At 57.8% G+C, this 27,511-nt stretch overlaps 1 protein-coding gene and 1 long non-coding RNA gene across 4 annotated transcripts in view; both read left to right on the top strand.

Annotated features, from left to right (window-relative positions):
* pecam1 (platelet and endothelial cell adhesion molecule 1) overlaps nucleotides 1-22,329 on the top strand; it is a 43,870-nt gene extending 21,541 nt beyond the window's left edge. For 2 of the 3 annotated variants that reach the window (XM_031894559.1, XM_031894560.1), the window contains 9 exons: nucleotides 1,402-1,692; nucleotides 1,999-2,286; nucleotides 3,209-3,316; nucleotides 5,363-5,390; nucleotides 5,474-5,550; nucleotides 5,687-5,752; nucleotides 6,166-6,219; nucleotides 11,355-11,376; nucleotides 22,103-22,329. In XM_031894559.1, coding sequence (XP_031750419.1) covers nucleotides 1,402-1,692; nucleotides 1,999-2,286; nucleotides 3,209-3,316; nucleotides 5,363-5,390; nucleotides 5,474-5,550; nucleotides 5,687-5,752; nucleotides 6,166-6,219; nucleotides 11,355-11,376; nucleotides 22,103-22,151 — 983 coding nt within the window. In that variant the 3' untranslated portion in view covers nucleotides 22,152-22,329. The remainder of the gene's footprint in view (nucleotides 1-1,401; nucleotides 1,693-1,998; nucleotides 2,287-3,208; nucleotides 3,317-5,362; nucleotides 5,391-5,473; nucleotides 5,551-5,686; nucleotides 5,753-6,165; nucleotides 6,220-11,354; nucleotides 11,377-22,102) is intronic. The other variant, XM_031894561.1, reaches the window with a different exon arrangement.
* A 1,043-nt stretch (nucleotides 22,330-23,372) lies between these two features.
* LOC116408040 lies at nucleotides 23,373-24,646 on the top strand. Its single transcript, XR_004220687.1, has 2 exons — nucleotides 23,373-23,966; nucleotides 24,115-24,646. It is a non-coding gene; the product is annotated as an uncharacterized LOC116408040 (long non-coding RNA).
* The last annotated feature ends 2,865 nt before the right edge of the window (nucleotides 24,647-27,511 follow it).

Genomic DNA, 27,511 nt, shown 5'->3' with positions numbered 1-27,511 from the left:
GTGCCCCCCTAGTACATTGGTGCCTAGAGCAGTGCCCCCCTAGTACATTGGTGCCCAGCAGCAGTGCCCCCCAGTACATTGGTGCCCAGCAGCAGTGCCCCCCTAGTACATTGGTGCCAAGAGCAGTGCCCCCCTAGTACATTGGTGCCAAGAGCAGTGCCCCCCTAGTACATTGGTGCCCAGCAGCAGTGCCCCCCTAGTACATTGGTGCCCAGCAGCAGTGCCCCCCAGTACATTGGTGCCAAGAGCCAGCCCCCCTAGTACATTGGTGCCCAGCAGCAGTGCCCCCATAAGTCAGTGTGCCCCGTGGCCCCCCCTAATACATTGGTGCCCAGCAGCATTTTACTTCTGCTCTTCGGCGGCTTCTCCGGTGGCTTCAGCAGCATCTTCGTATCCCTCAGGCGCGCCGCCTCTGCACTTCTGCCTACACGCGACCGCACACAGGCCCTTTTATAACGTTGCGCCCCGTGCGTACTGACGTCACCCGTACACACGGGGCGCAACCAATGACAGGGCCCGGATTTTATTAAAGGGGGCCCGAGCTACTAAGAAAAACTGTAGCATCGCCGGGCCCCCTTTGAAAGTAAAAATTGCGGCCCTGCCTACGGCACACCAGTCAACATCTCGCGGCACACTAGTGTGCCGCGGAACAGCGGTTGAAAAACGCTGATGTAAATAACGCATTCGATATGAGTGTTAACGCCTGCGAAATGACTTTGATGAATCAGGACTTAATTATCTCACGCTTTTTAACGCAAAAAACTATGCTATAAGTGTTAACGCCCTTTTGTTAATCAGCCCCAGTGTGTTTGGCTGGTATGAGTTAAGGTGCCCACAAGGGCTGATTGTAGCTGCTGCTATGGGTCCCTTGGGCAGATTCAGCAGCTTATTAGCCCGTGTAGGGGCAGAACCGAGGGGCCTGAAATTGGCCAGATATCGATCGGCCAGGTTAGAAAATTTAGTCAGATCAGGGACAGCATTGCCTCGTTGATGCGGTCCCCGAATTGACTGCCCCGTTGCCGCCGTCAGAATTCAATCATTTGGCCCCAGGGCCAAACGATCGAATTCGCCTACATGTTACCCGATATCGCCCACCCGTAGGTGGGGATATCGGTTGAAGATCCGCTCGCTTGGCGACATCACCAAGCGAGCGGATCTGCCCGTGTATGGGCAGCTAAAGTGCTGCTGTCAGTTTGCTGCTGTCAGTTTGCTGCCTGATTTATATCAGCACCTTTACCTGAAGGCAGGGGAGTCACAATGGGCAATGGGCAGTAGAAGCAGCGGCTTTGTTAGGTCCATGACAGTAGTTACTAGTCTACATGCTAGAGGGGAGGCTTGACAATGAAACCCTCCCAGTCTAATGAAACTCCATGACTGAGCCATGTTTTGTGTCTATTGCAGCCCCGGTTTCCAAACCGCTTCTGAGCCACCGTAACCAGAGTACCAGCATGGCGGTGCAGGGCAGCACCATTGAGCTACGGTGCAAGTGTGACAAAGGGACTCCTCCTATCACCTATTCCTTAATGAAAGGCAGCACGGTTTTGAGCAACATTACTGAGACAGAGGCCAAAGCGGCTATGTTTAAACTGAATATAAGCGAGCAGCAGAATTCTGGGCAATATCGGTGCAGAGCGTACAACTTGCATAGCAGCTCCCTTGGGTTCAGCAACACCGTCAACATCACTGTTATAAGTAAGTTTCACTCCAACACTGACACATGCTGAGCTGCAGGCCTGTCCAACAGAAAGTCCAACACAAATGCTTCCCATCCTGCTCTGTGGGATCAGCCACACGAGAGAGTGGTGGGAGATCACTCTGCTATGAGTATTTCAACAGTAATATGTGCCGTAGGTTCAATGCACAATGCTATGGGAAGGGCTGGGTGTAGTGTGGGTGGCACTTGCCCCGGATACACCCAGACAGGGGCAAATTCTGCATGTGGCTTATGTACTATTTATGATAAAGTTAGAGAATGGGGCTCATTGCCGTTTCCTGCAGGTCCTATCACGGAGGTCACACTGACGACTATCCCACAGTCAGGCACAGTGGAAGAAGGCAAAGAGCTTTCTCTGGTGTGTGCAGTAAAAAACGGCAGTTTGCCCATCGATTTCCACTTCCTTGTAAAGAGAGGGAAGGAAAGTGTCCTGCACAGCTCAATGGATAAATCCGTGTTCCACTCGGAAACCCAAATAAAATCCTTCAGCGCCAATGACGATGGGAGCTACTTCTGTAGGGCCACCAATGGGGCCCATCAAACTGTGGACAGTAATCTTGTACATGTAAAAGGTACGACCTATCCCTTCTGCCTGTGTGTTGTCCCATGTACCCATGAAATCTCCTGGTTTTACAATATTAATCCGCCCCAATATTGGGAGTTTATACACAGGAGTAAGGAGATTTAATCCATGCCCCCACAAACTCTGTCAGCTATTATAGTTCTAATGCCCCCGGAACTCACCATAGTAACTAAGTTTGCCCTTCCATAGGTATAGGATCCGTTATCTGGAAACCAGTTATACTGAAAGCTCCAAATTACAGTAAGGCCACCTCCCATAGAGTCCACTAATCAAATAATTCAAATTTTTAAAAATGATTCCCTTTTCTCTGTAATAATAAAACAGTACCTGTACTTGATCCCAACTAAGATATAATTACCCCTTATTGGGGGCAGAACAGCCCTATTAGGTTTATTTAATGGTTAAATGATTCCCTTTTCTCTGTAATAATAAAACAGTACCTGTACTTGATCCCAACTAAGATATAATTACCCCTTATTGGGGGCAGAACAGCCCTATTGGGTTTATTTCATGGTTAAATGATTCCCTTTTCTCTGTAATAATAAAACAGTACCTGTACTTGATCCCAACTAAGATATAATTACCCCTTATTGGGGGCAGAACAGCCCTATTGGGTTTATTTAATGGTTAAATGATTCCCTTTTCTCTGTAATAATAAAACAGTACCTGTACTTGATCCCAACTAAGATATAATTACCCCTTATTGGGGCAGAACAGCCCTATTGGGTTTATTTAATGTTAAATGATTCCCTTTTCTCTGTAATAATAAAACAGTACCTGTACTTGATCCCAACTAAGATATAATTACCCCTAATTGGGGGCAGAACAGCCCTATTGGGTTTATTTCATCGTTAAGTGATTTGTGGCCCTGACACCCTGTCCCCCCCCCCCCCCCCGTGCCTCCCATACAGCTGTTCTCGCTACCTGGAAGAAGGGGCTCATCATCACTTTTGTCGTGTTCATTCTCATTGCCGCCGTGGCCATTTGCTCCTATTTTTACACAGAAAGAAAGAAAAAAGGTAATATCCTTCTGTTTATTTCTCTGTGTTCTGTGGGGGGAGTTACACCAGGTGAGCAGAATGTGGAACCGTATGAGTGCATTAGTGAGCGCCCCCTCAAGAGGCCAAGTATCACTCCCCTGAGTGGGGGGGGGCTACTAATCAGCCCAGTGAGAAGCTGCCCCTTCATATCTCTCCGCCCCCTCCCATCTCTCCGCCCCTTCCCATCTCTCCCAGCACGGCCAGTGATCCATAGATACCAGTCACGGTTGCCCTATCTCTGGGCTTTGCTTCCCCTGCTTGGCTGAGTGCAGGGGCCCCGGGCTCTGTTACTGTTTATACCTGTATATGACCCTTAGCTGAGTGCAGGGGCCCCGGGCTCTGTTACTGTTTATACCTGTATATGACCCTTGGCTGAGTGCAGGGGCCCCGGGCTCTGTTACTGTTTATACCTGTATATGACCCTTGGCTGAGTGCAGGGGCCCCGGGCTCTGTTACTGTTTATACCTGTATATGACCCTTAGCTGAGTGCAGGGGCCCCGGGCTCTGTTACTGTTTATACCTGTATATGACCCTTGGCTGAGTGCAGGGGCCCCGGGCTCTGTTACTGTTTATACCTGTATATGACGCTTGGCTGAGTGCAGGGGCCCCGGGCTCTGTTACTGTTTATACCTGTATATGACCCTTGGCTGAGTGCAGGGGCCCCGGGCTCTGTTACTGTTTATACCTGTATATGACCCTTGGCTGAGTGCAGGGCCCCGGGCTCTGTTACTGTTTATACCTGTATATGACCCTTGGCTGAGTGCAGGGCCCGGGCTCTGTTACTGTTTATACCTGTATATGACCCTTGGCTGAGTGCAGGGCCCGGGCTCTGTTACTGTTTATACCTGTATATGACCCTTGGCTGAGTGCAGGGGCCCCGGGCTCTGTTACTGTTTATACCTGTATATGACCCTTGGCTGAGTGCAGGGCCCGGGCTCTGTTACTGTTTATACCTGTATATGACCCTTGGCTGAGTGCAGGGGCCCCGGGCTCTGTTACTGTTTATACCTGTATATGACCCTTGGCTGAGTGCAGGGCCCCGGGCTCTGTTACTGTTTATACCTGTATATGACCCTTGGCTGAGTGCAGGGGCCCCGGGCTCTGTTACTGTTTATACCTGTATATGACCCTTGGCTGAGTGCAGGGGCCCCGGGCTCTGTTACTGTTTATACCTGTATATGACCCTTGGCTGAGTGCAGGGGCCCCGGGCTCTGTTACTGTTTATACCTGTATATGACGCTTGGCTGAGTGCAGGGGCCCCGGGCTCTGTTACTGTTTATACCTGTATATGACGCTTGGCTGAGTGCAGGGGCCCCGGGCTCTGTTACTGTTTATACCTGTATATGACGCTTGGCTGAGTGCAGGGGCCCCGGGCTCTATTACTGTTTATACCTGTATATGACCCTTGGCTGAGTGCAGGGCCCCGGGCTCTGTTACTGTTTATACCTGTATATGACCCTTGGCTGAGTGCAGGGCCCCGGGCTCTATTACTGTTTATACCTGTATATGACCCTTGGCTGAGTGCAGGGCCCCGGGCTCTGTTACTGTTTATACCTGTATATGACCCTTAGCTGAGTGCAGGGCCCCGGGCTCTGTTACTGTTTATACCTGTATATGACCCTTGGCTGAGTGCAGGGGCCCCGGGCTCTGTTACTGTTTATACCTGTATATGACCCTTGGCTGAGTGCAGGGCCCCGGGCTCTATTACTGTTTATACCTGTATATGACCCTTGGCTGAGTGCAGGGGCCCCGGGCTCTGTTACTGTTTATACCTGTATATGACCCTTGGCTGAGTGCAGGGGCCCCGGGCTCTGTTACTGTTTATACCTGTATATGACCCTTGGCTGAGTGCAGGGCCCCGGGCTCTGTTACTGTTTATACCTGTATATGACCCTTGGCTGAGTGCAGGGGCCCCGGGCTCTGTTACTGTTTATACCTGTATATGACCCTTGGCTGAGTGCAGGGGCCCCGGGCTCTATTACTGTTTATACCTGTATATGACTATGGGCCTTTATTTATTTGTAGGAAGAGAAACCGCGCTGGATATGAACAGGTAAGTACCAATATTCCCCTCTTCCAGGAAATACGCCGACGCCGATCCATTTAACCATTTCATCTCTTTCTTTGGTCCAACAGAACAACTAACGAGAAGAGTTCCAGCAAGGAGAAGTCGGCTGCTATTGGCCTGAGGAGCGAAGAGGAATCCTGTTTGGGTAAAGTCACATCCCTCTGTACTGACATTCACCCAATCACGTGTCCCCATACGGCTCCTCTGCGGGCCAATGAGCAATGTCCTGTGGGATGGGGCCCGGGGCCCAATCATCTCTCATTCAATGCTCTTCTGCTCAGTTCCAGGTAACGTCGTCCAATCAGAGGATGAGAATCATGTTGATAAATCACCAGAAGGAAACTTGGGTAATAACTTTATTATCTGCCCCATTTCTGCTGTGTCACATGATAGGGATGGAATTGCCACAGTATTGTCCTTATTAATGCCCCCAGGCTTTTCTTTCACAGACAGAATGGGGGTAATAAAAGCAAATGTGCTGAGAATTGCCTGTAGGTACCAGTTTGGGTATGTATGTCCCTGTGGGGGGGGCACTTTCCCATCATGCATTTTGTTCATACTCCTGCTACTCTGCCCAGACTGAAATGCACCTTGTGGGTGGACACAGATGAGGAAGCTCCGCCTTCCATGTTTCAGCTCCGCCCTGCAGGCGTCGGTGGCGCTGGGTAGTTGCCCAATGTGTGCGAGGATTGGCCAGACTTTAGCTTGACCGGAGGCAAATGGAAACTGTACATTTAGTAACTGGTGTCTCACTCCTTAGGGAACAATAAAGAGAAGCCGGAGGTGGAGCCGGTCACCCCAAACCCACATCAAGGTAACCGGGCCACTGGGTAACTTGTCTGTGGGCCACTGGGTAACTTTGTCTGTGGGCCACTGGGTAACTTTGTCTGTGGGCCACTGGGTAACTTGTCTGTGGGCCACTGGGTAACTTGTCTGTGGGCCACTGGGTAACTTGTCTGTGGGCCACTGGGTAACTTGTCTGTGGGCCACTGGGTAACTTTGTCTGTGGGCCACTGGGTAACTTGTCTGTGGGGCCACTGGGTAACTTGTCTGTGGCCACTGGGTAACTTGTCTGTGGGCCACTGGGTAACTTGTCTGTGGGCCACTGGGTAACTTGTCTGTGGGCCACTGGGTAACTTTGTCTGTGGGCCACTGGGTAACTTTGTCTGTGGGCCACTGGGTAACTTTGTCTGTGGGCCACTGGGTAACTTGTCTGTGGGCCACTGGGTAACTTGTCTGTGGGCCACTGGGTAACTTGTCTGTGGGCCACTGGGTAACTTGTCTGTGGGCCACTGGGTAACTTGTCTGTGGGCCACTGGGTAACTTGTCTGTGGGCCACTGGGTAACTTGTCTGTGGGCCACTGGGTAACTTGTCTGTGGGCCACTGGGTAACTTGTCTGTGGGCCACCTGGAACCTGCTCTCGGCCATCCCAGGGCCACGGTAACCGACCCACACTGTAACCTGCCCCACAGCCCCCCAGCCTCCCAGTCCCACAGCCCCCTTGCCCCCCAGCCTCCCAGTCCCACAGCCCCCTTGCCCCCCAGCCTCCCAGTCCCACAGCCCCCTTGCCCCCCAGCCTCCCAGTCCCACAGCCCCCTTGCCCCCCAGCCTCCCTGCCCCACAACCTCCTAGTCCCACAGCCTCCCAGCACTTTTCTGCCCCTTGCCTCCCATTATATATGGAATGATGTGGTACCGGCCAGGCAGAACAGTACAGAGTAACAAGGCAAATAGTAAAAGCTGTGTTTATTTCCCCTGCAATAAGCCCCGCCCAGTGAGCAGGACCAACTACACAGCAAGGATGTCCCATAAAAGCTTCAGTGGAATCCAACATGGCCGACTTCATCTAACAACCCCTTTATACCTGCTCTAGAGATCCATTCATAATTCAGTGGAAGAGTTGGTCCCTATAGGTGGAACTAGTAAAGGAACTATGTGTATATTAATTGTGCCCAGGATGTTTCTGTGAGGCCCTCGCCCACACGGCCCGGCCCTTGGGCAGTAGCCAAAGCACAGGGTAATTAAGGGGGGGGGGTCCTACTATAGTCTGTAGGGAAGGGCTCTGTGCAGTCAGGGGATCCCTCCCTTCGGCCTTTGTTTCATTCTGCCTGGAATCTGCGTTTTTTTTAACATTTCTGTTGTTTGGCTCATAGAAGCATTATTATTCTTATATTCATAGGGAGGGTTTGTGGCCCCCCCAAAGTGTTACATTCACTGCCCAAAGCTGCTACTCTGCATGTCCCTGCTGGGGGGGGGGGGCAAATATACAGGGCACAAGGCTGCTACTCTGTGTGTCCCTGCTGGGGGGGGCAAATATACAGGGCACAAGGCTGCTACTCTGCATGTCCCTGCTGGGGGGGCAAATATACAGGGCACAAGGCTGCTACTCTGTGTGTCCCTGCTGGGGGGGGCAAATATACAGGGCACAAGGCTGCTACTCTGTGTGTCCCTGCTGGGGGGGCAAATATACAGGGCACAAGGCTGCTACTCTGTGTGTCCCTGCTGGGGGGGGGGGGGCAAATATACAGGGCACAAGGCTGCTACTCTGTGTGTCCCTGCTGGGGGGGGCAAATATACAGGGCACAAGGCTGCTACTCTGTGTGTCCCTGCTGGGGGGGCAAATATACAGGGCACAAGGCTGCTACTCTGTGTGTCCCTGCTGGGGGGGGGCAAATATACAGGGCACAAGGCTGCTACTCTGCATGTCCCTGCTGGGGGGGGGCAAATATACAGGGCACAAGGCTGCTACTCTGTGTGTCCCTGCTGGGGGGGGCAAATATACAGGGCACAAGGCTGCTACTCTGTGTGTCCCTGCTGGGGGGGGCAAATATACAGGGCACAAGGCTGCTACTCTGTGTGTCCCTGCTGGGGGGGGCAAATATACAGGGCACAAGGCTGCTACTCTGTGTGTCCCTGCTGGGGGGGGCAAATATACAGGGCACAAGGCTGCTACTCTGTGTGTCCCTGCTGGGGGGGGCAAATATACAGGGCACAAGGCTGCTACTCTGTGTGTCCCTGCTGGGGGGGGCAAATATACAGGGCACAAGGCTGCTACTCTGCATGTCCCTGCTGGGGGGGCAAATATACAGGGCACAAGGCTGCTACTCTGTGTGTCCCTGCTGGGGGGGGCAAATATACAGGGCACAAGGCTGCTACTCTGTGTGTCCCTGCTGGGGGGGCAAATATACAGGGCACAAGGCTGCTACTCTGTGTGTCCCTGCTGGGGGGGCAAATATACAGGGCACAAGGCTGCTACTCTGTGTGTCCCTGCTGGGGGGGGCAAATATACAGGGCACAAGGCTGCTACTCTGTGTGTCCCTGCTGGGGGGGCAAATATACAGGGCACAAGGCTGCTACTCTGTGTGTCCCTGCTGGGGGGGGGGCAAATATACAGGGCACAAGGCTGCTACTCTGCATGTCCCTGCTGGGGGGGGCAAATATACAGGGCACAAGGCTGCTACTCTGTGTGTCCCTGCTGGGGGGGGCAAATATACAGGGCACAAGGCTGCTACTCTGTGTGTCCCTGCTGGGGGGCAAATATACAGGGCACAAGGCTGCTACTCTGTGTGTCCCTGCTGGGGGGGGGGGGCAAATATACAGGGCACAAGGCTGCTACTCTGCATGTCCCTGCTTGGGGGGGCAAATATACAGGGCACAAGGCTGCTACTCTGTGTGTCCCTGCTGGGGGGGGCAAATATACAGGGCACAAGGCTGCTACTCTGTGTGTCCCTGCTGGGGGGGGCAAATATACAGGGCACAAGGCTGCTACTCTGTGTGTCCCTGCTGGGGGGGGCAAATATACAGGGCACAAGGCTGCTACTCTGTGTGTCCCTGCTGGGGGGGCAAATATACAGGGCACAAGGCTGCTACTCTGCATGTCCCTGCTGGGGGGGCAAATATACAGGGCACAAGGCTGCTACTCTGTGTGTCCCTGCTGGGGGGGCAAATATACAGGGCACAAGGCTGCTACTCTGTGTGTCCCTGCTGGGGGGGGGCAAATATACAGGGCACAAGGCTGCTACTTCTGTGTGTCCCTGCTGGGGGGGGGGGCAAATATACAGGGCACAAGGCTGCTACTCTGTGTGTCCCTGCTGGGGGGGGGCAAATATACAGGGCACAAGGCTGCTACTCTGCATGTCCCTGCTGGGGGGGGCAAATATACAGGGCACAAGGCTGCTACTCTGCGAGTCCCGTGTAAAGGCCAGGGCTTATTTCGGCTACTCTGCGAGTCCCGTGTAAAGGCCAGGGCTTATTTCGGCTACTCTGCGAGTCCCGTGTAAAGGCCAGGGCTTATTTCGGCTACTCTGCGAGTCCCGTGTAAAGGCCAGGGCTTATTTCGGCTACTCTGCGAAGTCCCGTGTAAAGGCCAGGGCTTATTTTGGCTACTCTGCGAGTCCCGTGTAAAGGCCAGGGCTTATTTCGGCTACTCTGCGTGTCCCGTGTAAAGGCCAGGGCTTATTTCGGCTACTCTGCGAGTCCCGTGTAAAGGCCAGGGCTTATTTCGGCTACTCTGCGAGTCCCGTGTAAAGGCCAGGGCTTATTTCGGCTACTCTGCGAGTCCCATGTAAAGGCCAGGGCTTATTTCGGCTACTCTGCGAGTCCCGTGTAAAGGCCAGGGCTTATTTCGGCTACTCTGCGAGTCCCGTGTAAAGGCCAGGGCTTATTTCGGCTACTCTGCGAGTCCCGTGTAAAGGCCAGGGCTTATTTCGGCTACTCTGCGAGTCCCGTGTAAAGGCCAGGGCTTATTTCGGCTACTCTGCGAGTCCCGTGTAAAGGCCAGGGCTTATTTCGGCTACTCTGCGAGTCCCGTGTAAAGGCCAGGGCTTATTTCGGCTACTCTGCGAGTCCCGTGTAAAGGCCAGGGCTTATTTCGGCTACTCTGCGAGTCCCGTGTTATTTCGGGAAGCTTTGTGCACTTGTTGTTGGAGAGGCCTGTGTGCATTTCCTGATGGATGAACAGGAAGAGTGTTTGGCGCAGATAAGGGCAGCGCGACCCAACTAAACAGGCCTGGATTTCATGGTGGGAGATGCCAGGCCTGATAGCCAGGGAACCAACACAATAAGCAACAGATTCCTGCCCTGATAGCCACCATTGGGCTGTACAGCTGCACTAAAGGGGAAGTAAAACCACTGCACTATTTCTCTCTGTTTATCCAATTCCTGTTCTCCCAAATTCCCATTGGGTGGAAGGGAAATGTGAATGGAGCTGGTGGGCTGGGCACCCTCTCTGTACTAGCAGGGGCCCTTGTACCCTAGGGTGGGGGTACAACTAGCAGGAGCCCTTGTACCCTGGAGTGGGGGTATAACTAGCAGGAGCCCTTGTACCCTAGGGTGGGGGTATAACTAGCGGGGGCCCTTGTACCCTGGGGTGGGGGTATAACTAGCAGGAGCCCTTGTACCCTAGGGTGGGGGTATAACTAGCAGGAGCCCTTGTACCCTGGGGTGGGGGGGTATAACTAGCGGGAGCCCTTGTACCCCTGGGGTGGGGTATAACTAGCGGGGGCCCTTGTACCCTGGGGTGGGGGGGTATAACTAGCGGGGGCCCTTGTACCCTGGGGTGGGGGGTATAACTAGCGGGGGCCCTTGTACCCTGGGGTGGGGGGGTATAACTAGCGGGGGCCCTTGTACCCTGGGGTGGGGGGTATAACTAGCGGGGGCCCTTGTACCCTGGGGTGGGGGGTATAACTAGCGGGGGCCCTTGTACCCTGGGGTGGGGGTATAACTAGCGGGGGCCCTTGTACCCTGGGGTGGGGGTATAACTAGCAGGAGCCCTTGTACCCTGGGGTGGGGGTATAACTAGCAGGAGCCCTTGTACCCTGGGGTGGGGGTATAACTAGCGGGGGCCCTTGTACCCTGGGGTGGGGGTATAACTAGCGGGGGCCCTTGTACCCTGGGGTGGGGGTATAACTAGCAGTGAGTAAAGCTCATTAATTGTATGTTTATTTGCAGATGGCAGTGAGGCGACACCCCGGTGAGTATGACCTGCCAACCCCCTTCTCACTATAAACCTGTGTTTGGGAGTCATTTCCAGATGGAGGATTCTGGGTTCTTGCGCTGCTGGGGGGGCATTCTTGCCCTGCTGGGGGGGCATTCTTGCTCTGCTGGGCCCCCTCCTGGTAAAGCCATTAGGGAGAGGAGTGAGTCACTCTTGGCTATGGGGGCTTCTCATTGTTCAGAGATTTCCTTGTAAGTTCTTGTCTGCCTGTCGGTTCTGATCCAGGAAGGAACCCCTCCCACTTCCCACAATCCCAATTCATTCTCCCTAGCCCCGCCCCTTAGTGCTGCTCTTCCTGCTCATCCCCAGTGTTTATGTAGCGCTGGAATGTGCCCCTGTGTTTGCCTTGGCTCATCCCCCGCAATGCCCCCCCTGGGGGTAATCAGCCTGACACCATGCCCCCCCCGGGGGTAATCAGCCTGACACCATGCCCCCCCCCCTGGGGGTAATCAGCCTGACACCATGCCCCCCCCGGGGGTAATCAGCCTGACACCATGCCCCCCCCCTGAGGGTAATCAGCCTGACACCATGCCCCCCCCGGGGGTAATCAGCCTGACACCATGCCCCCCCCCTGAGGGTAATCAGCCTGACACCATGCCCCCCCCCGGGGGTAATCAGCCTGACACCATGCCCCCCCCTGAGGGTAATCAGCCTGACACCATGCCCCCCCTGGGGGTAATCAGCCTGACACCATGCCCCCCCCCGGGGGTAATCAGCCTGACACCATGCCCCCCCCCCGGGGGTAATCAGCCTGACACCATGCCCCCCCCCGAGGGTAATCAGCCTGACACCATGCCCCCCCGGGGGTAATCAGCCTGACACCATGCCCCCCCCCTGAGGGTAATCAGCCTGACACCATGCCCCCCCTGAGGGTAATCAGCCTGACACCATGCCCCCCTGGGGGTAATCAGCCTGACACCATGCCCCCCCCCGGGGGTAATCAGCCTGACACCATGCCCCCCCGGGGGTAATCAGCCTGACACCATGCCCCCCCCGGGGGTAATCAGCCTGACACCATGCCCCCCCCCGGGGGTAATCAGCCTGACACCATGCCCCCCCCCCGGGGGTAATCAGCCTGACACCATGCCCCCCCGGGGGTAATCAGCCTGACACCATGCCCCCCCCGGGGGTAATCAGCCTGACACCATGCCCCCCCGGGGTAATCAGCCTGACACCATGCCCCCCCCCGAGGGTAATCAGCCTGACACCATGCCCCCCCCTGGGGGTAATCAGCCTGACACCATGCCCCCCCTGGGGGTAATCAGCCTGACACCATGCCCCCCCCCCTGGGGGTAATCAGCCTGACACCATGCCCCCCCCCGGGGGTAATCAGCCTGACACCATGCCCCCCCCGGGGGTAATCAGCCTGACACCATGCCCCCCCCCTGAGGGTAAGCGCAAGCTGACAATAAGCCCCGATACGATGCCTGTTGTAGGACGCATTGCTTTGGCCCAAGAGCTGACACTCACAGCCTATGTCAGTTCTACTTAGTGTGTCTGCACTGGGCCCAAGCAATGACTCTCAGCCTGATCCGCAGAATCCGCCTCGGGTGGCACCGGCCTTGGTTCCATCACCCCCCGGCCCATCCATTCAGCTTATTTACCCCACGGCATCATGTGATCCAGGCAATGGCCCTTTAGCCACCACAGTATGCTGCTGCCCCGGGGCATTTCCTGACCAGCGGGGGTTATTTCTGCTGCTCACCTTCCCCCCCAGCCCCGCGCCCTGCCCGACATATGACTGTAACCCCAGCCCCGCGCCCTGCCCGACATATGACTGTAACCCCAGCCCCGCGCCCTGCCCGACATATGACTGTAACCCCAGCCCCGCGCCCTGCCCGACATATGACTGTAACCCCAGCCCCGCGCCCTGCCCGACATATTACTGTAACCCCAGCCCCGCGCCCTGCCCGACATATTACTGTAACCCCAGCCCCGCGCCCTGCCCGACATATTACTGTAACCCCAGCCCCGCGCCCTGCCCGACATATGACTGTAACCCCAGCCCCGCGCCCTGCCCGACATATGACTGTAACCCCAGCCCGCGCCCTGCCCGACATATTAATGTAACCCCAGCCCCGCGCCTGCCCCGACATATTACTGTAACCCCAGCCCCGCGCCCTGCCCGACATATTACTGTAACCCCAGCCACCGCGCCCTGCCCGACATATTACTGTAACCCCAGCCCCGCGCCCTGCCCGACATATTACTGTAACCCCAGCCCCGCGCCCTGCCCGACATATTACTGTAACCCCAGCCCCGCGCCCTGCCCGACATATTAATGTAACCCCAGCCCCGCGCCCTGCCCCGACATATTACTGTAACCCCAGCCCCGCGCCCTGCCCGACATATTAATGTAACCCCAGCCCCGCGCCCTGCCCGACATATTAATGTAACCCCAGCCCCGCGCCCTGCCCGACATATGACTGTAACCCCAGCCCCGCGCCCTGCCCGACATATGACTGTAACCCCAGCCCCGCGCCCTGCCCGACATATTAATGTAACCCCAGCCCCGCGCCCTGCCGACATATGCTGTAACCCCAGTCCCGCGCCCTGCCGACATATGACTGTAACCCCAGCCCCGCGCCCTGCCCGACATATGACTGTAACCCCAGCCCCGCGCCCTGCCCGACATATTAATGTAACCCCAGCCCCGCGCCCTGCCCGACATATGACTGTAACCCCAGCCCCGCGCCCTGCCCGACATATGACTGTAACCCCAGCCCCGCGCCCTGCCCGACATATGACTGTAACCCCAGTCCCGCGCCCTGCCCGACATATGACTGTAACCCCAGTCCCGCGCCCTGCCCCGACATATGACTGTAACCCCAGCCCCGCGCCCTGCCCGACATATGACTGTAACCCCAGCCCCGCGCCCTGCCCGACATATTACTGTAACCCAGCCCCGCGCCCTGCCCGACATATTACTGTAACCCCAGCCCCGCGCCCTGGCCCCGACATATGACTGTAACCCCAGCCCAGCGCCCTGCCCGACATATTACTGTAACCCCAGCCCCGCGCCCTGCCCGACATATGACTGTAACCCCACCCCGCGCCCTGCCCGACATATTACTGTAACCCCAGCCCCGCGCCCTGCCCGACATATGACTGTAACCCCAGCCCCGCGCCCTGCCCGACATATTACTGTAACCCCAGCCCCGCGCCCTGCCCGACATATTACTGTAACCCCAGCCCCGCGCCCTGCCCGACATATGACTGTAACCCCAGCCCCGCGCCCTGCCCGACATATGACTGTAACCCCAGCCCCGCGCCCTGCCCGACATATGACTGTAACCCCAGCCCCGCGCCCTGCCCGACATATTAATGTAACCCCAGCCCCGCGCCCTGCCCGACATATTAATGTAACCCCAGCCCCGCGCCCTGCCCGACATATTAATGTAACCCCAGTCCCACAAGCTCACAGTCTGGGAGTCTCTCTCTTTCATCCCCACATCCAAACACTCTCTTAATCCTGTTGGTTCCACCCCAGAAACATTGTGCCCATTCGCCCTTCCCTCACTCATGAGACTATAACTCTCATCCACGCCCTCGTCATGTCCCGCTTAGACTACTGCAACTCTGTGGGCTTCCCCTGTCTGTGCCGCCCCTCTCTGCCAATCCCTCAGGAACAGCGCTGCCAGACTCCTACCCCTCTCCTCCCGCTCCCCAAGTGCCGCCCCTCTCTGCCAATCCCTCAGGAACAGCGCTGCCAGACTCCTACCCCCTCTCCTCCCCGCTCCCCAAGTGCCGCCCCTCTCTGCCAATCCTTCAGGAACAGCGCTGCCAGACTCCTACCCCTCTCCTCCGCTCCCCAAGTGCCGCCCTCTCTGCCAATCCCTCAGGAACAGCGCTGCCAGACTCCTACCCCTCTCCTCCCCGCTCCCCAAGTGCCGCCCCTCTCTGCCAATCCTTCAGGACAGCGCTGCCAGACTCCTACCCCTCTCCTCCCGCTCCCCAAGTGCCGCCCCTCTCTGCCAATCCCTCAGGAACAGCGCTGCCAGACTCCTACCCCTCTCCTCCCGCTCCCCAAGTGCCGCCCCTCTCTGCCAATCCCTCAGGAACAGCGCTGCCAGACTCCTACCCCTCTCCTCCCGCTCCCCAAGTGCCGCCCCTCTCTGCCAATCCCTCAGGAACAGCGCTGCCAGACTCCTACCCCTCTCCTCCCGCTCCCCAAGTGCCGCCCCTCTCTGCCAATCCCTCAGGAACAGCGCTGCCAGACCCATACCCCTCTCCTCCCGCTCCCCAAGTGCCGCCCCTCTCTGCCAATCCCTCAGGAACAGCGCTGCCAGACTCCTACCCCTCTCCTCCCGCTCCCCAAATGCCGCCCCTCTCTGCCAATCCCTCAGGAACAGCGCTGCCAGACCCATACCCCTCTCCTCCCGCTCCCCAAGTGCCGCCCCTCTCTGCCAATCCCTCAGGAACAGCGCTGCCAGACTCCTACCCCTCTCCTCCCGCTCCCCAAGTGCCGCCCCTCTCTGCCAATCCCTCAGGAACAGCGCTGCCAGACCCATACCCCTCTCCTCCCGCTCCCCAAGTGCCGCCCCTCTCTGCCAATCCCTCAGGAACAGCGCTGCCAGACTCCTACCCCTCTCCTCCCGCTCCCCAAGTGCCGCCCCTCTCTGCCAATCCCTCAGGAACAGCGCTGCCAGACTCCTACCCCTCTCCTCCCGCTCCCCAAGTGCCGCCCCTCTCTGCCAATCCTTCAGGAACAGCGCTGCCAGACTCCTACCCCTCTCCTCCCGCTCCCCAAGTGCCGCCCCTCTCTGCCAATCCCTCAGGAACAGCGCTGCCAGACTCCTACCCCTCTCCTCCCGCTCCCCAAGTGCCGCCCCTCTCTGCCAATCCTTCAGGAACAGCGCTGCCAGACTCCTACCCCTCTCCTCCCGCTCCCCAAGTGCCGCCCCTCTCTGCCAATCCCTCAGGAACAGCGCTGCCAGACTCCTACCCCTCTCCTCCCGCTCCCCAAGTGCCGCCCCTCTCTGCCAATCCCTCAGGAACAGCGCTGCCAGACTCCTACCCCTCTCCTCCCGCTCCCCAAGTGCCGCCCCTCTCTGCCAATCCCTCAGGAACAGCGCTGCCAGACTCCTACCCCTCTCCTCCCGCTCCCCAAGTGCCGCCCTCTCTGCCAATCCCTCAGGAACAGCGCTGCCAGACCCATACCCCTCTCCTCCCGCTCCCCAAGTGCCGCCCCTCTCTGCCAATCCCTCAGGAACAGCGCTGCCAGACTCCTACCCCTCTCCTCCCGCTCCCCAAATGCCGCCCTCTCTGCAATCCCTCAGGAACAGCGCTGCCAGACCCATACCCCTCTCCTCCCGCTCCCCAAGTGCCGCCCCTCTCTGCCAATCCCTCAGGAACAAGCGCTGCCAGACTCCTACCCCTCTCCTCCCGCTCCCCAAGTGCCGCCCCTCTCTGCCAATCCCTCAGGAACAGCGCTGCCAGACCCATACCCCTCTCCTCCCGCTCCCCAAGTGCCGCCCCTCTCTGCCAATCCCTCAGGAACAGCGCTGCCAGACTCCTACCCCTCTCCTCCGCTCCCCAAGTGCCGCCCCTCTCTGCCAATCCCTCAGGAACAGCGCTGCCAGACTCCTACCCCTCTCCTCCCGCTCCCCAAGTGCCGCCCCTCTCTGCCAATCCCTCAGGAACAGCGCTGCCAGACCCATACCCCTCTCCTCCCGCTCCCCAAGTGCCGCCCCTCTCTGCCAATCCCTCAGGAACAGCGCTGCCAGACTCCTACCCTCTCCTCCCGTTCCCCAAGTGCCGCCCCTCTCTGCCAATCCCTCAGGAACAGCGCTGCCAGACTCCTACCCCTCTCCTCCCGCTCCCCAAGTGCCGCCCCTCTCTGACAATCCCCTCAGGAACAGCGCTGCCAGACTCCTACCCCTCTCCTCCCCGCTCCCCAAGTGCCGCCCCTCTCTGACAATCCCTCAGGAACAGCGCTGCCAGACTCCTACCCCTCTCCTCCCGCTCCCCAAGTGCCGCCCCTCTCTGCCAATCCCTCAGGAACAGCGCTGCCTGACTCCTGCCCCTCTCCTCCCGCTCCCCAAGTGCCGCCCCTCTCTGCCAATCCCTCAGGAACAGCGCTGCCAGACTCCTACCCCTCTCCTCCCGCTCCCCAAGTGCCGCCCCTCTCTGCCAATCCCTCAGGAACAGCGCTGCCTGACTCCTGCCCCTCTCCTCCCGCTCCCCAAGTGCCGCCCCTCTCTGCCAATCCCTCAGGAACAGCGCTGCCTGACTCCTACCCCTCTCCTCCCGCTCCCCAAGTGCCGCCCCTCTCTGCCAATCCCTCAGGAACAGCGCTGCCAGACCCATACCCCTCTCCTCCCGCTCCCCAAGTGCCGCCCCTCTCTGCCAATCCCTCAGGAACAGCGCTGCCAGACTCCTACCCCTCTCCTCCCGCTCCCCAAGTGCCGCCCCTCTCTGCCAATCCCTCAGGAACAGCGCTGCCAGACCCATACCCCTCTCCTCCCGTTCCCCAAGTGCCGCCCCTCTCTGCCAATCCCTCAGGAACAGCGCTGCCAGACTCCTACCCCTCTCCTCCCGCTCCCCAAGTGCCGCCCCTCTCTGCCAATCCCTCAGGAACAGCGCTGCCAGACTCCTACCCCTCTCCTCCCGCTCCCCAAGTGCCGCCCCTCTCTGCCAATCCCTCAGGAACAGCGCTGCCTGACTCCTGCCCCTCTCCTCCCGCTCCCCAAGTGCCGCCCCTCTCTGCCAATCCCTCAGGAACAGCGCTGCCTGACTCCTACCCCTCTCCTCCCGCTCCCCAAGTGCCGCCCCTCTCTGCCAATCCCTCAGGAACAGCGCTGCCAGACCCATACCCCTCTCCTCCCGCTCCCCAAGTGCCGCCCCTCTCTGCCAATCCCTCAGGAACAGCGCTGCCAGACTCCTACCCCTCTCCTCCCGCTCCCCAAGTGCCGCCCCTCTCTGCCAATCCCTCAGGAACAGCGCTGCCAGACCCATACCCCTCTCCTCCCGTTCCCCAAGTGCCGCCCCTCTCTGCCAATCCCTCAGGAACAGCGCTGCCAGACTCCTACCCCTCTCCTCCCGCTCCCCAAGTGCCGCCCCTCTCTGCCAATCCCTCAGGAACAGCGCTGCCCAGACTCCTACCCCTCTCCTCCCGCTCCCCAAGTGCCGCCCCTCTCTGCCAATCCCTCAGGAACAGCGCTGCCAGACTCCTACCCCTCTCCTCCCGCTCCCCAAGTGCCGCCCTCTCTGCCAATCCCTCAGGAACAGCGCTGCCAGACTCCTACCCCTCTCCTCCCGCTCCCCAAGTGCCGCCCCTCTCTGCCAATCCCTCAGGAACAGCGCTGCCAGACTCCTGCCCCTCTCCTCCCGCCTCCCCAAGTGCCGCCCCTCTCTGCCAATCCCTCAGGAACAGCGCTGCCAGACTCCTGCCCCTCTCCTCCCGCTCCCAAGTGCCGCCCTCTCTGGCAATCCCTCAGAACAGCGCTGCCTGACTCCTGCCCTCTCCTCCCGCTCCCCAAGTGCCGCCCCTCTCTGCCAAATCCCTCAGGAACAGCGCTGCCTGACTCCTGCCCCTCTCCTCCCGCTCCCCAAGTGCCACCCCTCTCTGCCAATCCCTCAGGAACAGCGCTGCCAGACTCCTGCCCCTCTCCTCCCGCTCCCCAAGTGCCGCCCCTCTCTGCCAATCCCTCAGGAACAGCGCTGCCTGACTCCTACCCCTCTCCTCCCGCTCCCCAAGTGCCGCCCCTCTCTGCCAATCCCTCAGGAACAGCGCTGCCTGACTCCTGCCCCTCTCCTCCCGCTCCCCAAGTGCCACCCCTCTCTGCCAATCCCTCAGGAACAGCGCTGCCAGACTCCTACCCCTCTCCTCCCGCTCCCCAAGTGCCGCCCCTCTCTGCCAATCCCTCAGGAACAGCGCTGCCTGACTCCTACCCCTCTCCTCCCGCTCCCCAAGTGCCGCCCCTCTCTGCCAATCCTCAGGAACAGCGCTGCCAGACCCATACCCCTCTCCTCCCGCTCCCCAAGTGCCGCCCCTCTCTGCCAATCCCTCAGGAACAGCGCTGCCAGACTCCTACCCCTCTCCTCCCGCTCCCCAAGTGCCGCCCCTCTCTGCCAATCCCTCAGGAACAGCGCTGCCAGACCCATACCCCTCTCCTCCCGTTCCCCAAGTGCCGCCCCTCTCTGCCAATCCCTCAGGAACAGCGCTGCCAGACTCCTACCCCTCTCCTTCCCGCTCCCCAAGTGCCGCCCCTCTCTGCCAATCCCTCAGGAACACCGCTGCCAGACTCCTACCCCTCTCCTCCCGCTCCCCAAGTGCCGCCCCTCTCTGCCAATCCCTCAGGACAGCGCTGCCTGACTCCTGCCCCTCTCCTCCCGCTCCCCAAGTGCCGCCCCTCTCTGCCAATCCCTCAGGAACAGTGCTGCCTGACTCCTGCCCCTCTCCTCCCGCTCCCCAGTGCCGCCCCTCTCTGCCAATCCCTCAGGAACAGCGCTGCCTGACTCCTACCCCTCTCCTCCCGCTCCCCCAAGTGCCGCCCCTCTCTGCCAATCCCTCAGGAACAGTGCTGCCTGACTCCTGCCCCTCTCCTCCCGCTCCCCCAAGTGCCGCCCCTCTCTGCCAATCCCTCAGGAACAGCGCTGCCTGACTCCTACCCTCTCCTCCCGCTCCCAAGTGCCGCCCCTCTCCTCCCGCTCCCCAAGTGCCGCCCCTCTCTTGACAATCCCTCAGGAACAGCGCTGCCTGACTCCTGCCCCTGTCCCTCCCCGCTCCCCAAGTGCCGCCCCTCTCTGCCAATCCCTCAGGAACAGCGCTGCCTGACTCCTGCCCCTCTCCTCCCGCTCCCCAAGTGCCACCCCTCTCTGCCAATCCCTCAGGAACAGCGCTGCCTGACTCCTACCCCCTCTCCTCCCGCTCCCCAGTGCCGCCCCTCTCTGCCAATCCTCAGGAACAGCGCTGCCAGAACCATACCCCTCTCCTCGCCGCTCCCCAAGTGCCGCCCCTCTCTGCCAATCCCTCAGGAACAGCGCTGCAGACTCCTAACCCCTCTCCTCCCGCTCCCAAGTGCCGCCCTCTCTGCCAATCCCTCAGGAACAGCGCTGCCAGACCTCCTACCCCTCTCCTCCCGCTCCCCCAAGTGCCGCCCCTCTCCTGCCAATCCCTCAGGAACAGCGCTGCCAGACTCCTACCCCTCTCCTCCCGCTCCCCCAAGTGCCGCCCCTCTCTGCAATGCCCTCAGGAACAGCGCTGCCAGACTCCTACCCCTCTCCTCCCGCTCCCCAAGTGCCGCCCCTCTCTGCCAATCCTCAGGAACAGCGCTGCCTGACTCCTACCCTCTCCTCCCGCTCCCCAGTGCCGCCCCTCTCTGCCAATCCCTCAGGAACAGCGCTGCCAGACTCCTACCGCCTCTCCTCCCGGCTCCCCAAGTGCCGCCCCTCTCTGCCAATCCCTCAGGAACAGCGCTGCCTGACTCCTACCCCTGCTCCTCCCGCTCCCCAAAGTGCCGCCCCTCTCCTGCCAATGCCCTCAGGAACAGCGCTGCCCAGACCCATACCCCTCTCCTCCCGCTCCCCAAGTGCGCCCCTCTCTGCCATCCCTCAAGGAACAGCGCTGCCAGACTCCTACCCCTCTCCTCCCGCTCCCAAGTGCCCGCCCTCTCTGCCAATCCCTCAGGAACAGCGCTGCCAGACCCATACCCCTCTCCTCCCGTTCCCCAAGTGCCGCCCCTCTCTGCCAATCCCTCAGGAACAGCGGCTGCCAGACTCCTACCCCTCTCCTCCCGCTCCCCAAGTGCCGCCCCTCTCTGCCAATGCCCTCAGGAACACCGCTGCCAGACTCCTACCCCCTCTCCTCCCGCTCCCCAAGTGCCGCCCCTCTCTGCCAATCCCTCAGGAACAGCGCTGCCAGACTCCTCACCCCTCTCCTCCCGCTCCCCCAAGTGCCGCCCCTCTCTGCCAATCCTCAGGAACAAGCGCTGCCTGACTCCTGCCCCTCTCGCTCCCGCTCCCCAAGTGCCCCCCTCTCTGCCAATCCCCTCAGGAACACCGCTGCCAGACTCCTACCCCTCTCCTCCCGCTCCCCAAGTGCCGCCCCTCTCTGCCAATCCCTCAGGAACAGCGCTGCCAGACTCCTACCCCTCTCCTCCCGCTCCCCAAGTGCCGCCCCTCTCTGCCAATCCCTCAGGTACAATGTAACCGCAAACCATCTGTGTGAATGGTTTATATGTACAAGTTAGTCGTACAGAATGCTGCCGCCAGATTGCTAACAAGCCAACCCCGCCATTGCCACGTAACCCCAATCCTTTACTCACTGGCATGCTAACATTCATATCCCTACATGGCCTGGGCCCGGATACCTGAAGGACTTGTTGCAACTACGTCACACCTCCCACAACCTTAGATCAAATGGATCCAATAACCTGACCACCCCCAGAGTGAAACCCTTTGGATCCAGAGCTGTCCTGCTGCCCCCCCCCTGCGGGATGCCCTGCCAATCGGGATCAAGCTCCAACCCTGCACTCGTTTAAACTGAAAAGCCACCTGTTTAGTCTGGCATTTATACCCACATAACGTTCCCTCTGCACACATAGATATGTACTGATCCGAGGCAAACTATGGGCTGTGGGTCCCACGGGAGAAAGCGCTTTATAAATGTTTCCTTGTTGTCTCGTCCCCTCTATTCTGTAACGCGCTGCGTAATCTGATGGCTCTATATAAATAGCAATCATTTCCCTTTACCTTCCAGAGAACAGAAGACTCGTGTGATGTCTAAATGCCCCAGTGAAGATGTCTAAATGCCCCAGTGAAGATGTCTAAATGCCCCAGTGAAGATGTCTAAATGCCCCGGTGCCCCGGTCACTGCATGAAGAGAAGCCTATAAGAAAGAGAAGCAGAGACTATTGTTGCTTTATTGGCACTTATTTATGGAACATTCCCAGCCGGTCCCCCCCCCCCACAGCATCTCAGCCGGTCCCCCCCCCACAGCATCTCAGCCGGTCCCCCCCCCCACAGCATCTCAGCCGGTCCCCCCCCCCACAGCATCTCAGCCGGTCCCCCCCCCCCCACAGCATCTCAGCCGGTCCCCCCCCCCCCCCCACAGCATCTCAGCCGGTCCCCCCCCCCCACAGCATCTCAGCCGGTCCCCCCCCCCACAGCATCTCAGCCGGTCCCCCCCCCCCACAGCATCTCAGCCGGTCCCCCCCCCCCCCACAGCATCTCAGCCGGTCCCCCCCCCCACAGCATCTCAGCCGGTCCCCCCCACAGCATCTCAGCCCGCCCCCCCCCCACAGCATCTCAGCCCCCCCCACAGCATCTCAGCCCCCCCCCCACAGCATCTCAGCCCCCCCACAGCATCTCAGCCGGTCCCCCCCCCCCACAGCATCTCAGCCGGTCCCCCCCCCCCCCACAGCATCTCAGCCGGTCCCCCCCCCCCCCACAGCATCTCAGCCGGTCCCCCCCCCCCCCCCCCACAGCATCTCAGCCGGTCCCCCCCCCCCCCACAGCATCTCAGCCGGTCCCCCCCCCCCCACAGCATCTCAGCCGGTCCCCCCCCCCCACAGCATCTCAGCCGGTCCCCCCCCCCACAGCATCTCAGCCGGTCCCCCCCCCCCCCACCATCTCAGCCGTCCCCCCCCCCCCCCGCCCCCACAGCATCTCAGCCCGTCTTCCCCCCCCCACACAGCATCTCAGTCAGTCCCCCCCCACAGCATCTCAGCCCGTGCCCCCCCCCCACAGCATCTCAGCCCGTCCCCCCCCCCACAGCATCTCAGCCCGTCCCCCCCCCCACAGCATCTCAGCCCGTCGTCCCCCCCCACAGCATCTCAGTCAGTCCCCCCCCCCCACAGCATCTCAGTCAGTCTCCCCCCCCCCCCACAGCATCTCAGTCAGTCCCCCCCACAGCATCTCAGCCCCCCCCCCCCCACAGCATCTCAGCCCGTCGTCCCCCCCACACAGCATCTCAGCCCCGTCTCCCCCCCCCACACAGCATCTCAGTCAGTCAGTCCCCCCCCCCCCCCACAGCATCTCAGCCCATCCCGGTCCCCCCCACAGCATCCAAGACCCTCCTGGCTCACACAGCAACCCATTGCAGCTACGGTGGCTCCTCCTTATTGCTCCCACCCACATACTGGGCATTGCAGTGTAGGCTGCAGCGCCACGGGCTGCCTTCATCTCACCACCTCCATGTTGGAAAGGCACGTCCCACCTGGAAGTATTATTTCACCCTGCCACCAGGAGGAGCCCTAAGCAGTTGGGGCGCAGCTGCTTCCTGTGCTGTTTATAGGGGAGTGGGATGGGCAGCACCGCATGTTAGCCCTGCCCTTTGTGCCGGAGCAGCCATACTGAACCTACCTGCCCCATTACATGGAACTGAGCCAGTTATTAGCTTTAGCCCAAATGGACCTTTAACCCCTTCCCCATAGCTGTAGCGCCAGCCTGATGGGTGCGCCCCAGTCCCCTGCATGGCAGTATGGGGGGGCTGGGGGGTGTTTATACCAACATGTCCATAAGCCTTACATGGTTTCTGCCCTAGGGGCAATTACTCATTGGCCACTTCCCCTCTGCAGGGTTTACACACTAAACAACCACCGGGCAGTCAGCTGTACCGGCAGGTACTGGCCCACATCTACCAGAACCACACTGTGTGTATGTCCCGTAGCCACCGGGCAGTTGGCTGTACCAGCAGGTACTGGCCCACATCTACCAGAACCACACTGTGTGTATGTCCTGTAGCCACCGGGCAGTCGGCTGTATCGGCAGGTACTGGCCCACATCTACCAGAACCACACTGTGTGTATGTCCTGTAGCCACCGGGCAGTTGGCTGTATTGGCAGGTACTGGCCCACATCTACCAGAACCACACTGTGTGTATGTCCTGTAGCCACCGGGCAGTTGGCTGTATTGGCAGGTACTGGCCCACATCTACCAGAACCACACTGTGTGTATGTCCTGTAGCCACCGGGCAGTTGGCTGTATCGGCAGGTACTGGCCCACATCTACCAGAACCACACTGTGTGTATGTCCTGTAGCCACCGGGCAGTTGGCTGTACTGGCCCACATCTACCAGAACCACACTGTGTAGCCACCGAGCAGTACCATATGCTGCCAACAATGGGGCTGAGAGCGCTGACATTTACACGTTGGGGAGCAGTGAGTGGGGACCCCCTTTCCCCTGTAGCTAAGCAAAGCTCGGTTCTGCTGCTTTATCTGGGCCGGCTGGTACCATCCATTTCTCTCATGGGAGGGTGAGCCCTTCTGTCTCTGTGCTTGTAAATAAACATTTCCCTTCTTAGGTCTGTGTTATTGTTGCTTTCCTACTATTGGCTACAGCCAGTGGGCGTGGCACCTTCCTACACAGCGTATTGGTCATGCCCCCCCCCCCCATGATTTATCTTATATACAGTGGTGTGAAAAACTATTTGCCCCCTTCCTGATTTCTTATTCTTTTGCATGTTTGTCACACAAAATGTTTCTGATCATCAAACACATGTAACTATTAGTCAAAGATAACACAAGTAAACACAAAATGCAGTTTTTAAATGAGGGTTTTTATTATTTAGGGAGAAAAAAAATCCAAACCTACATGGCCCTATGTGAAAAAGTAATTGCCCCCTGAACCTAATAACTGGTTGGGCCACCCTTAGCAGCAATAACTGCAATCAAGCGTTTGCGATAACTTGCAACGAGTCTTTTACAGCGCTCTGGAGGAATTTTGGCCCACTCATCTTTGCAGAATTGTTGTAATTCAGCTTTATTTGAGGGTTTTCTAGCATGAACCGCCTTTTTAAGGTCATGCCACAACATCTCAATAGGATTCAGGTCAGGACTTTGACTAGGCCACTCCAAAGTCTTCATTTTGTTTTTCTTCAGCCATTCAGAGGTGGATTTGCTGGTGTGTTTTGGGTCATTGTCCTGCTGCAGCACCCAAGATCGCTTCAGCTTGAGTTGACGAACAGATGGCCGGACATTCTCCTTCAGGATTTTTTGGTAGACAGTAGAATTCATGGTTCCATCTATCACAGCAAGCCTTCCAGGTCCTGAAGCAGCAAAACAACCCCAGACCATCACACTACCACCACCATATTTTACTGTTGGTATGATGTTCTTTTTCTGAAATGCTGTGTTACTTTTACGCCAGATGTAACGGGACACGCACCTTCCAAAAAGTTCAACTTTTGTCTCGTCGGTCCACAAGGTATTTTCCCAAAAGTCTTGGCAATCATTGAGATGTTTTTTAGCAAAATTGAGACGAGCCATAATGTTCTTTTTGCTTAAAAGTGGTTTGCGCCTTGGAAATCTGCCATGCAGGCCGTTTTTGCCCAGTCTCTTTCTTATGGTGGAGTCGTGAACACTGACCTTAATTGAGGCAAGTGAGGCCTGCAGTTCTTTAGATGTTGTCCTGGGGTCTTTTGTGGCCTCTCGGATGAGTTGTCTCTGCGCTCTTGGGGTAATTTTGGTCGGCCGGCCACTCCTGGGAAGGTTCACCACTGTTCCATGTTTTTGCCATTTGTGGATAATGGCTCTCACTGTGGTTCGCTGGAGTCCCAAAGCTTTAGAAATGGCTTTATAACCTTTACCAGACTGATAGATCTCAATTACTTTTGTTCTCATTTGTTCCTGAATTTCTTTGGATCTTGGCATGATGTCTAGCTTTTGAGGTGCTTTTGGGCTACTTCTCTGTGTCAGGTAGCTCCTATTTAAGTGATTTCTTGATTGAAACAGGTGTGGCAGTAATCAGGCCTGGGGGTGACTACACAAATTGATATTGAAATTGAAAATTGAAATTGATAAACCACAGTGAAGTTATTTTTTAACAAGGGGGGCAATCACTTTTTCACACAGGGCCATGTAGATTTGGAGTTTTTTTTCTCCCTTAATAACGTAAACCTTCATTTAAAAACTGCATTTTGTGTTCAATTATGTTATCTTTGACTAATAGTTAACGGTTTTTGATGAGCAGAAACATTTAAGTGTGACAAACATGCAAAAGAATAAGAAATCAGGAAGGGGGCAAATAGTTTTTCACACCACTGTATATGTAACACTTGGCTGGCTTAATAGGGGTATTATACCAGGCTAGTTGAACAATAGAGCACGTGTTACATGCAACCCCCTTTCCCAGGATGGGCCTCCGCTAAGTGGGAGCTATGTCAGGGGCTAGATGGTGTTGCTGAACTACAACCCACACTGGTGTTGTGCAATATAATAAGTGATAGGGCGCCCGGAGCTCTTGCAGAATAACTGGATAATACTTTATTGGACAAGGCACATATGGGATAGTGCAACAGGGTTTATACTCACAGATACAGCAGTATAGGATGTCACAATGGAGAGTGCAGATGTGACACTTAGGAACAGAATACCCCACTTGGAGGATGCACAGGGGATTAGCTGATACCTGAGATATGGACCTTTCAGTAGGGAGTGTTCCGGCCGACTGCGGCCCAGGGGAGAGCTCCTAACACTGGTACCTGGCGTCTAATAAACCGCTCCCTAAAGAACGACTACAGAGCCGGGGTAGGCTAAACCATTTTACATCTCCTGGATGGGGCTATTAACTGCCCTTGCTAAATAAGCTGACTGCTCTCACCACTCCTAGAGGGTGCTATAAATGGTACTGACGGTGCTGGCTTTACCTCGTTCACGGGGCCCTGTCCCCGACTTAAGGATTAGGTGTTACTCTTTACTGGGGCCTTGTGCCTCCAGGCTCAGTGCCGTGAAGCCTGAGACAACAGCAGCCAGAGAGGAAGACACTATATATCTGAAAGGATAAGGGATAACACCATAGGGAGCTTAACCCTATGGGTCTCTACATATATATGTAACCGGGGGGGTAAGTACAACCCTGGAAGGGATCTATAGGCCCTACAGTTTGGGGATCCACCTTCCTGTGGGGCTCACAGTCAGGTAGCCTGGGAATGAAGCAAGAGCTGCCATTAGAGCGCCATCTGCTGGCCGATGGGAACATTGCTTCATTACTTTCTGGGAGATGCAAAGAGCTGCCATTAGAGTGACATGAAGGGTAAGTGACTGGGGGGCCCCTAATGCCCAGCCCCCCCCTATAGATTGTTAGTGGCACCTCCGAGTGACATGAAGGGTAAGTGACTGGGGGGCCCCTAATGCCCAGCCCCCTCCCTATAGACTGTTAGTGGCACCT

This window comes from Xenopus tropicalis, chromosome 10 (assembly GCF_000004195.4).
Source record: "Xenopus tropicalis strain Nigerian chromosome 10, UCB_Xtro_10.0, whole genome shotgun sequence".
Lineage (NCBI taxonomy): Eukaryota > Metazoa > Chordata > Amphibia > Anura > Pipidae > Xenopus > Xenopus tropicalis.
This window is presented reverse-complemented; position numbering and strand designations above follow the sequence as displayed.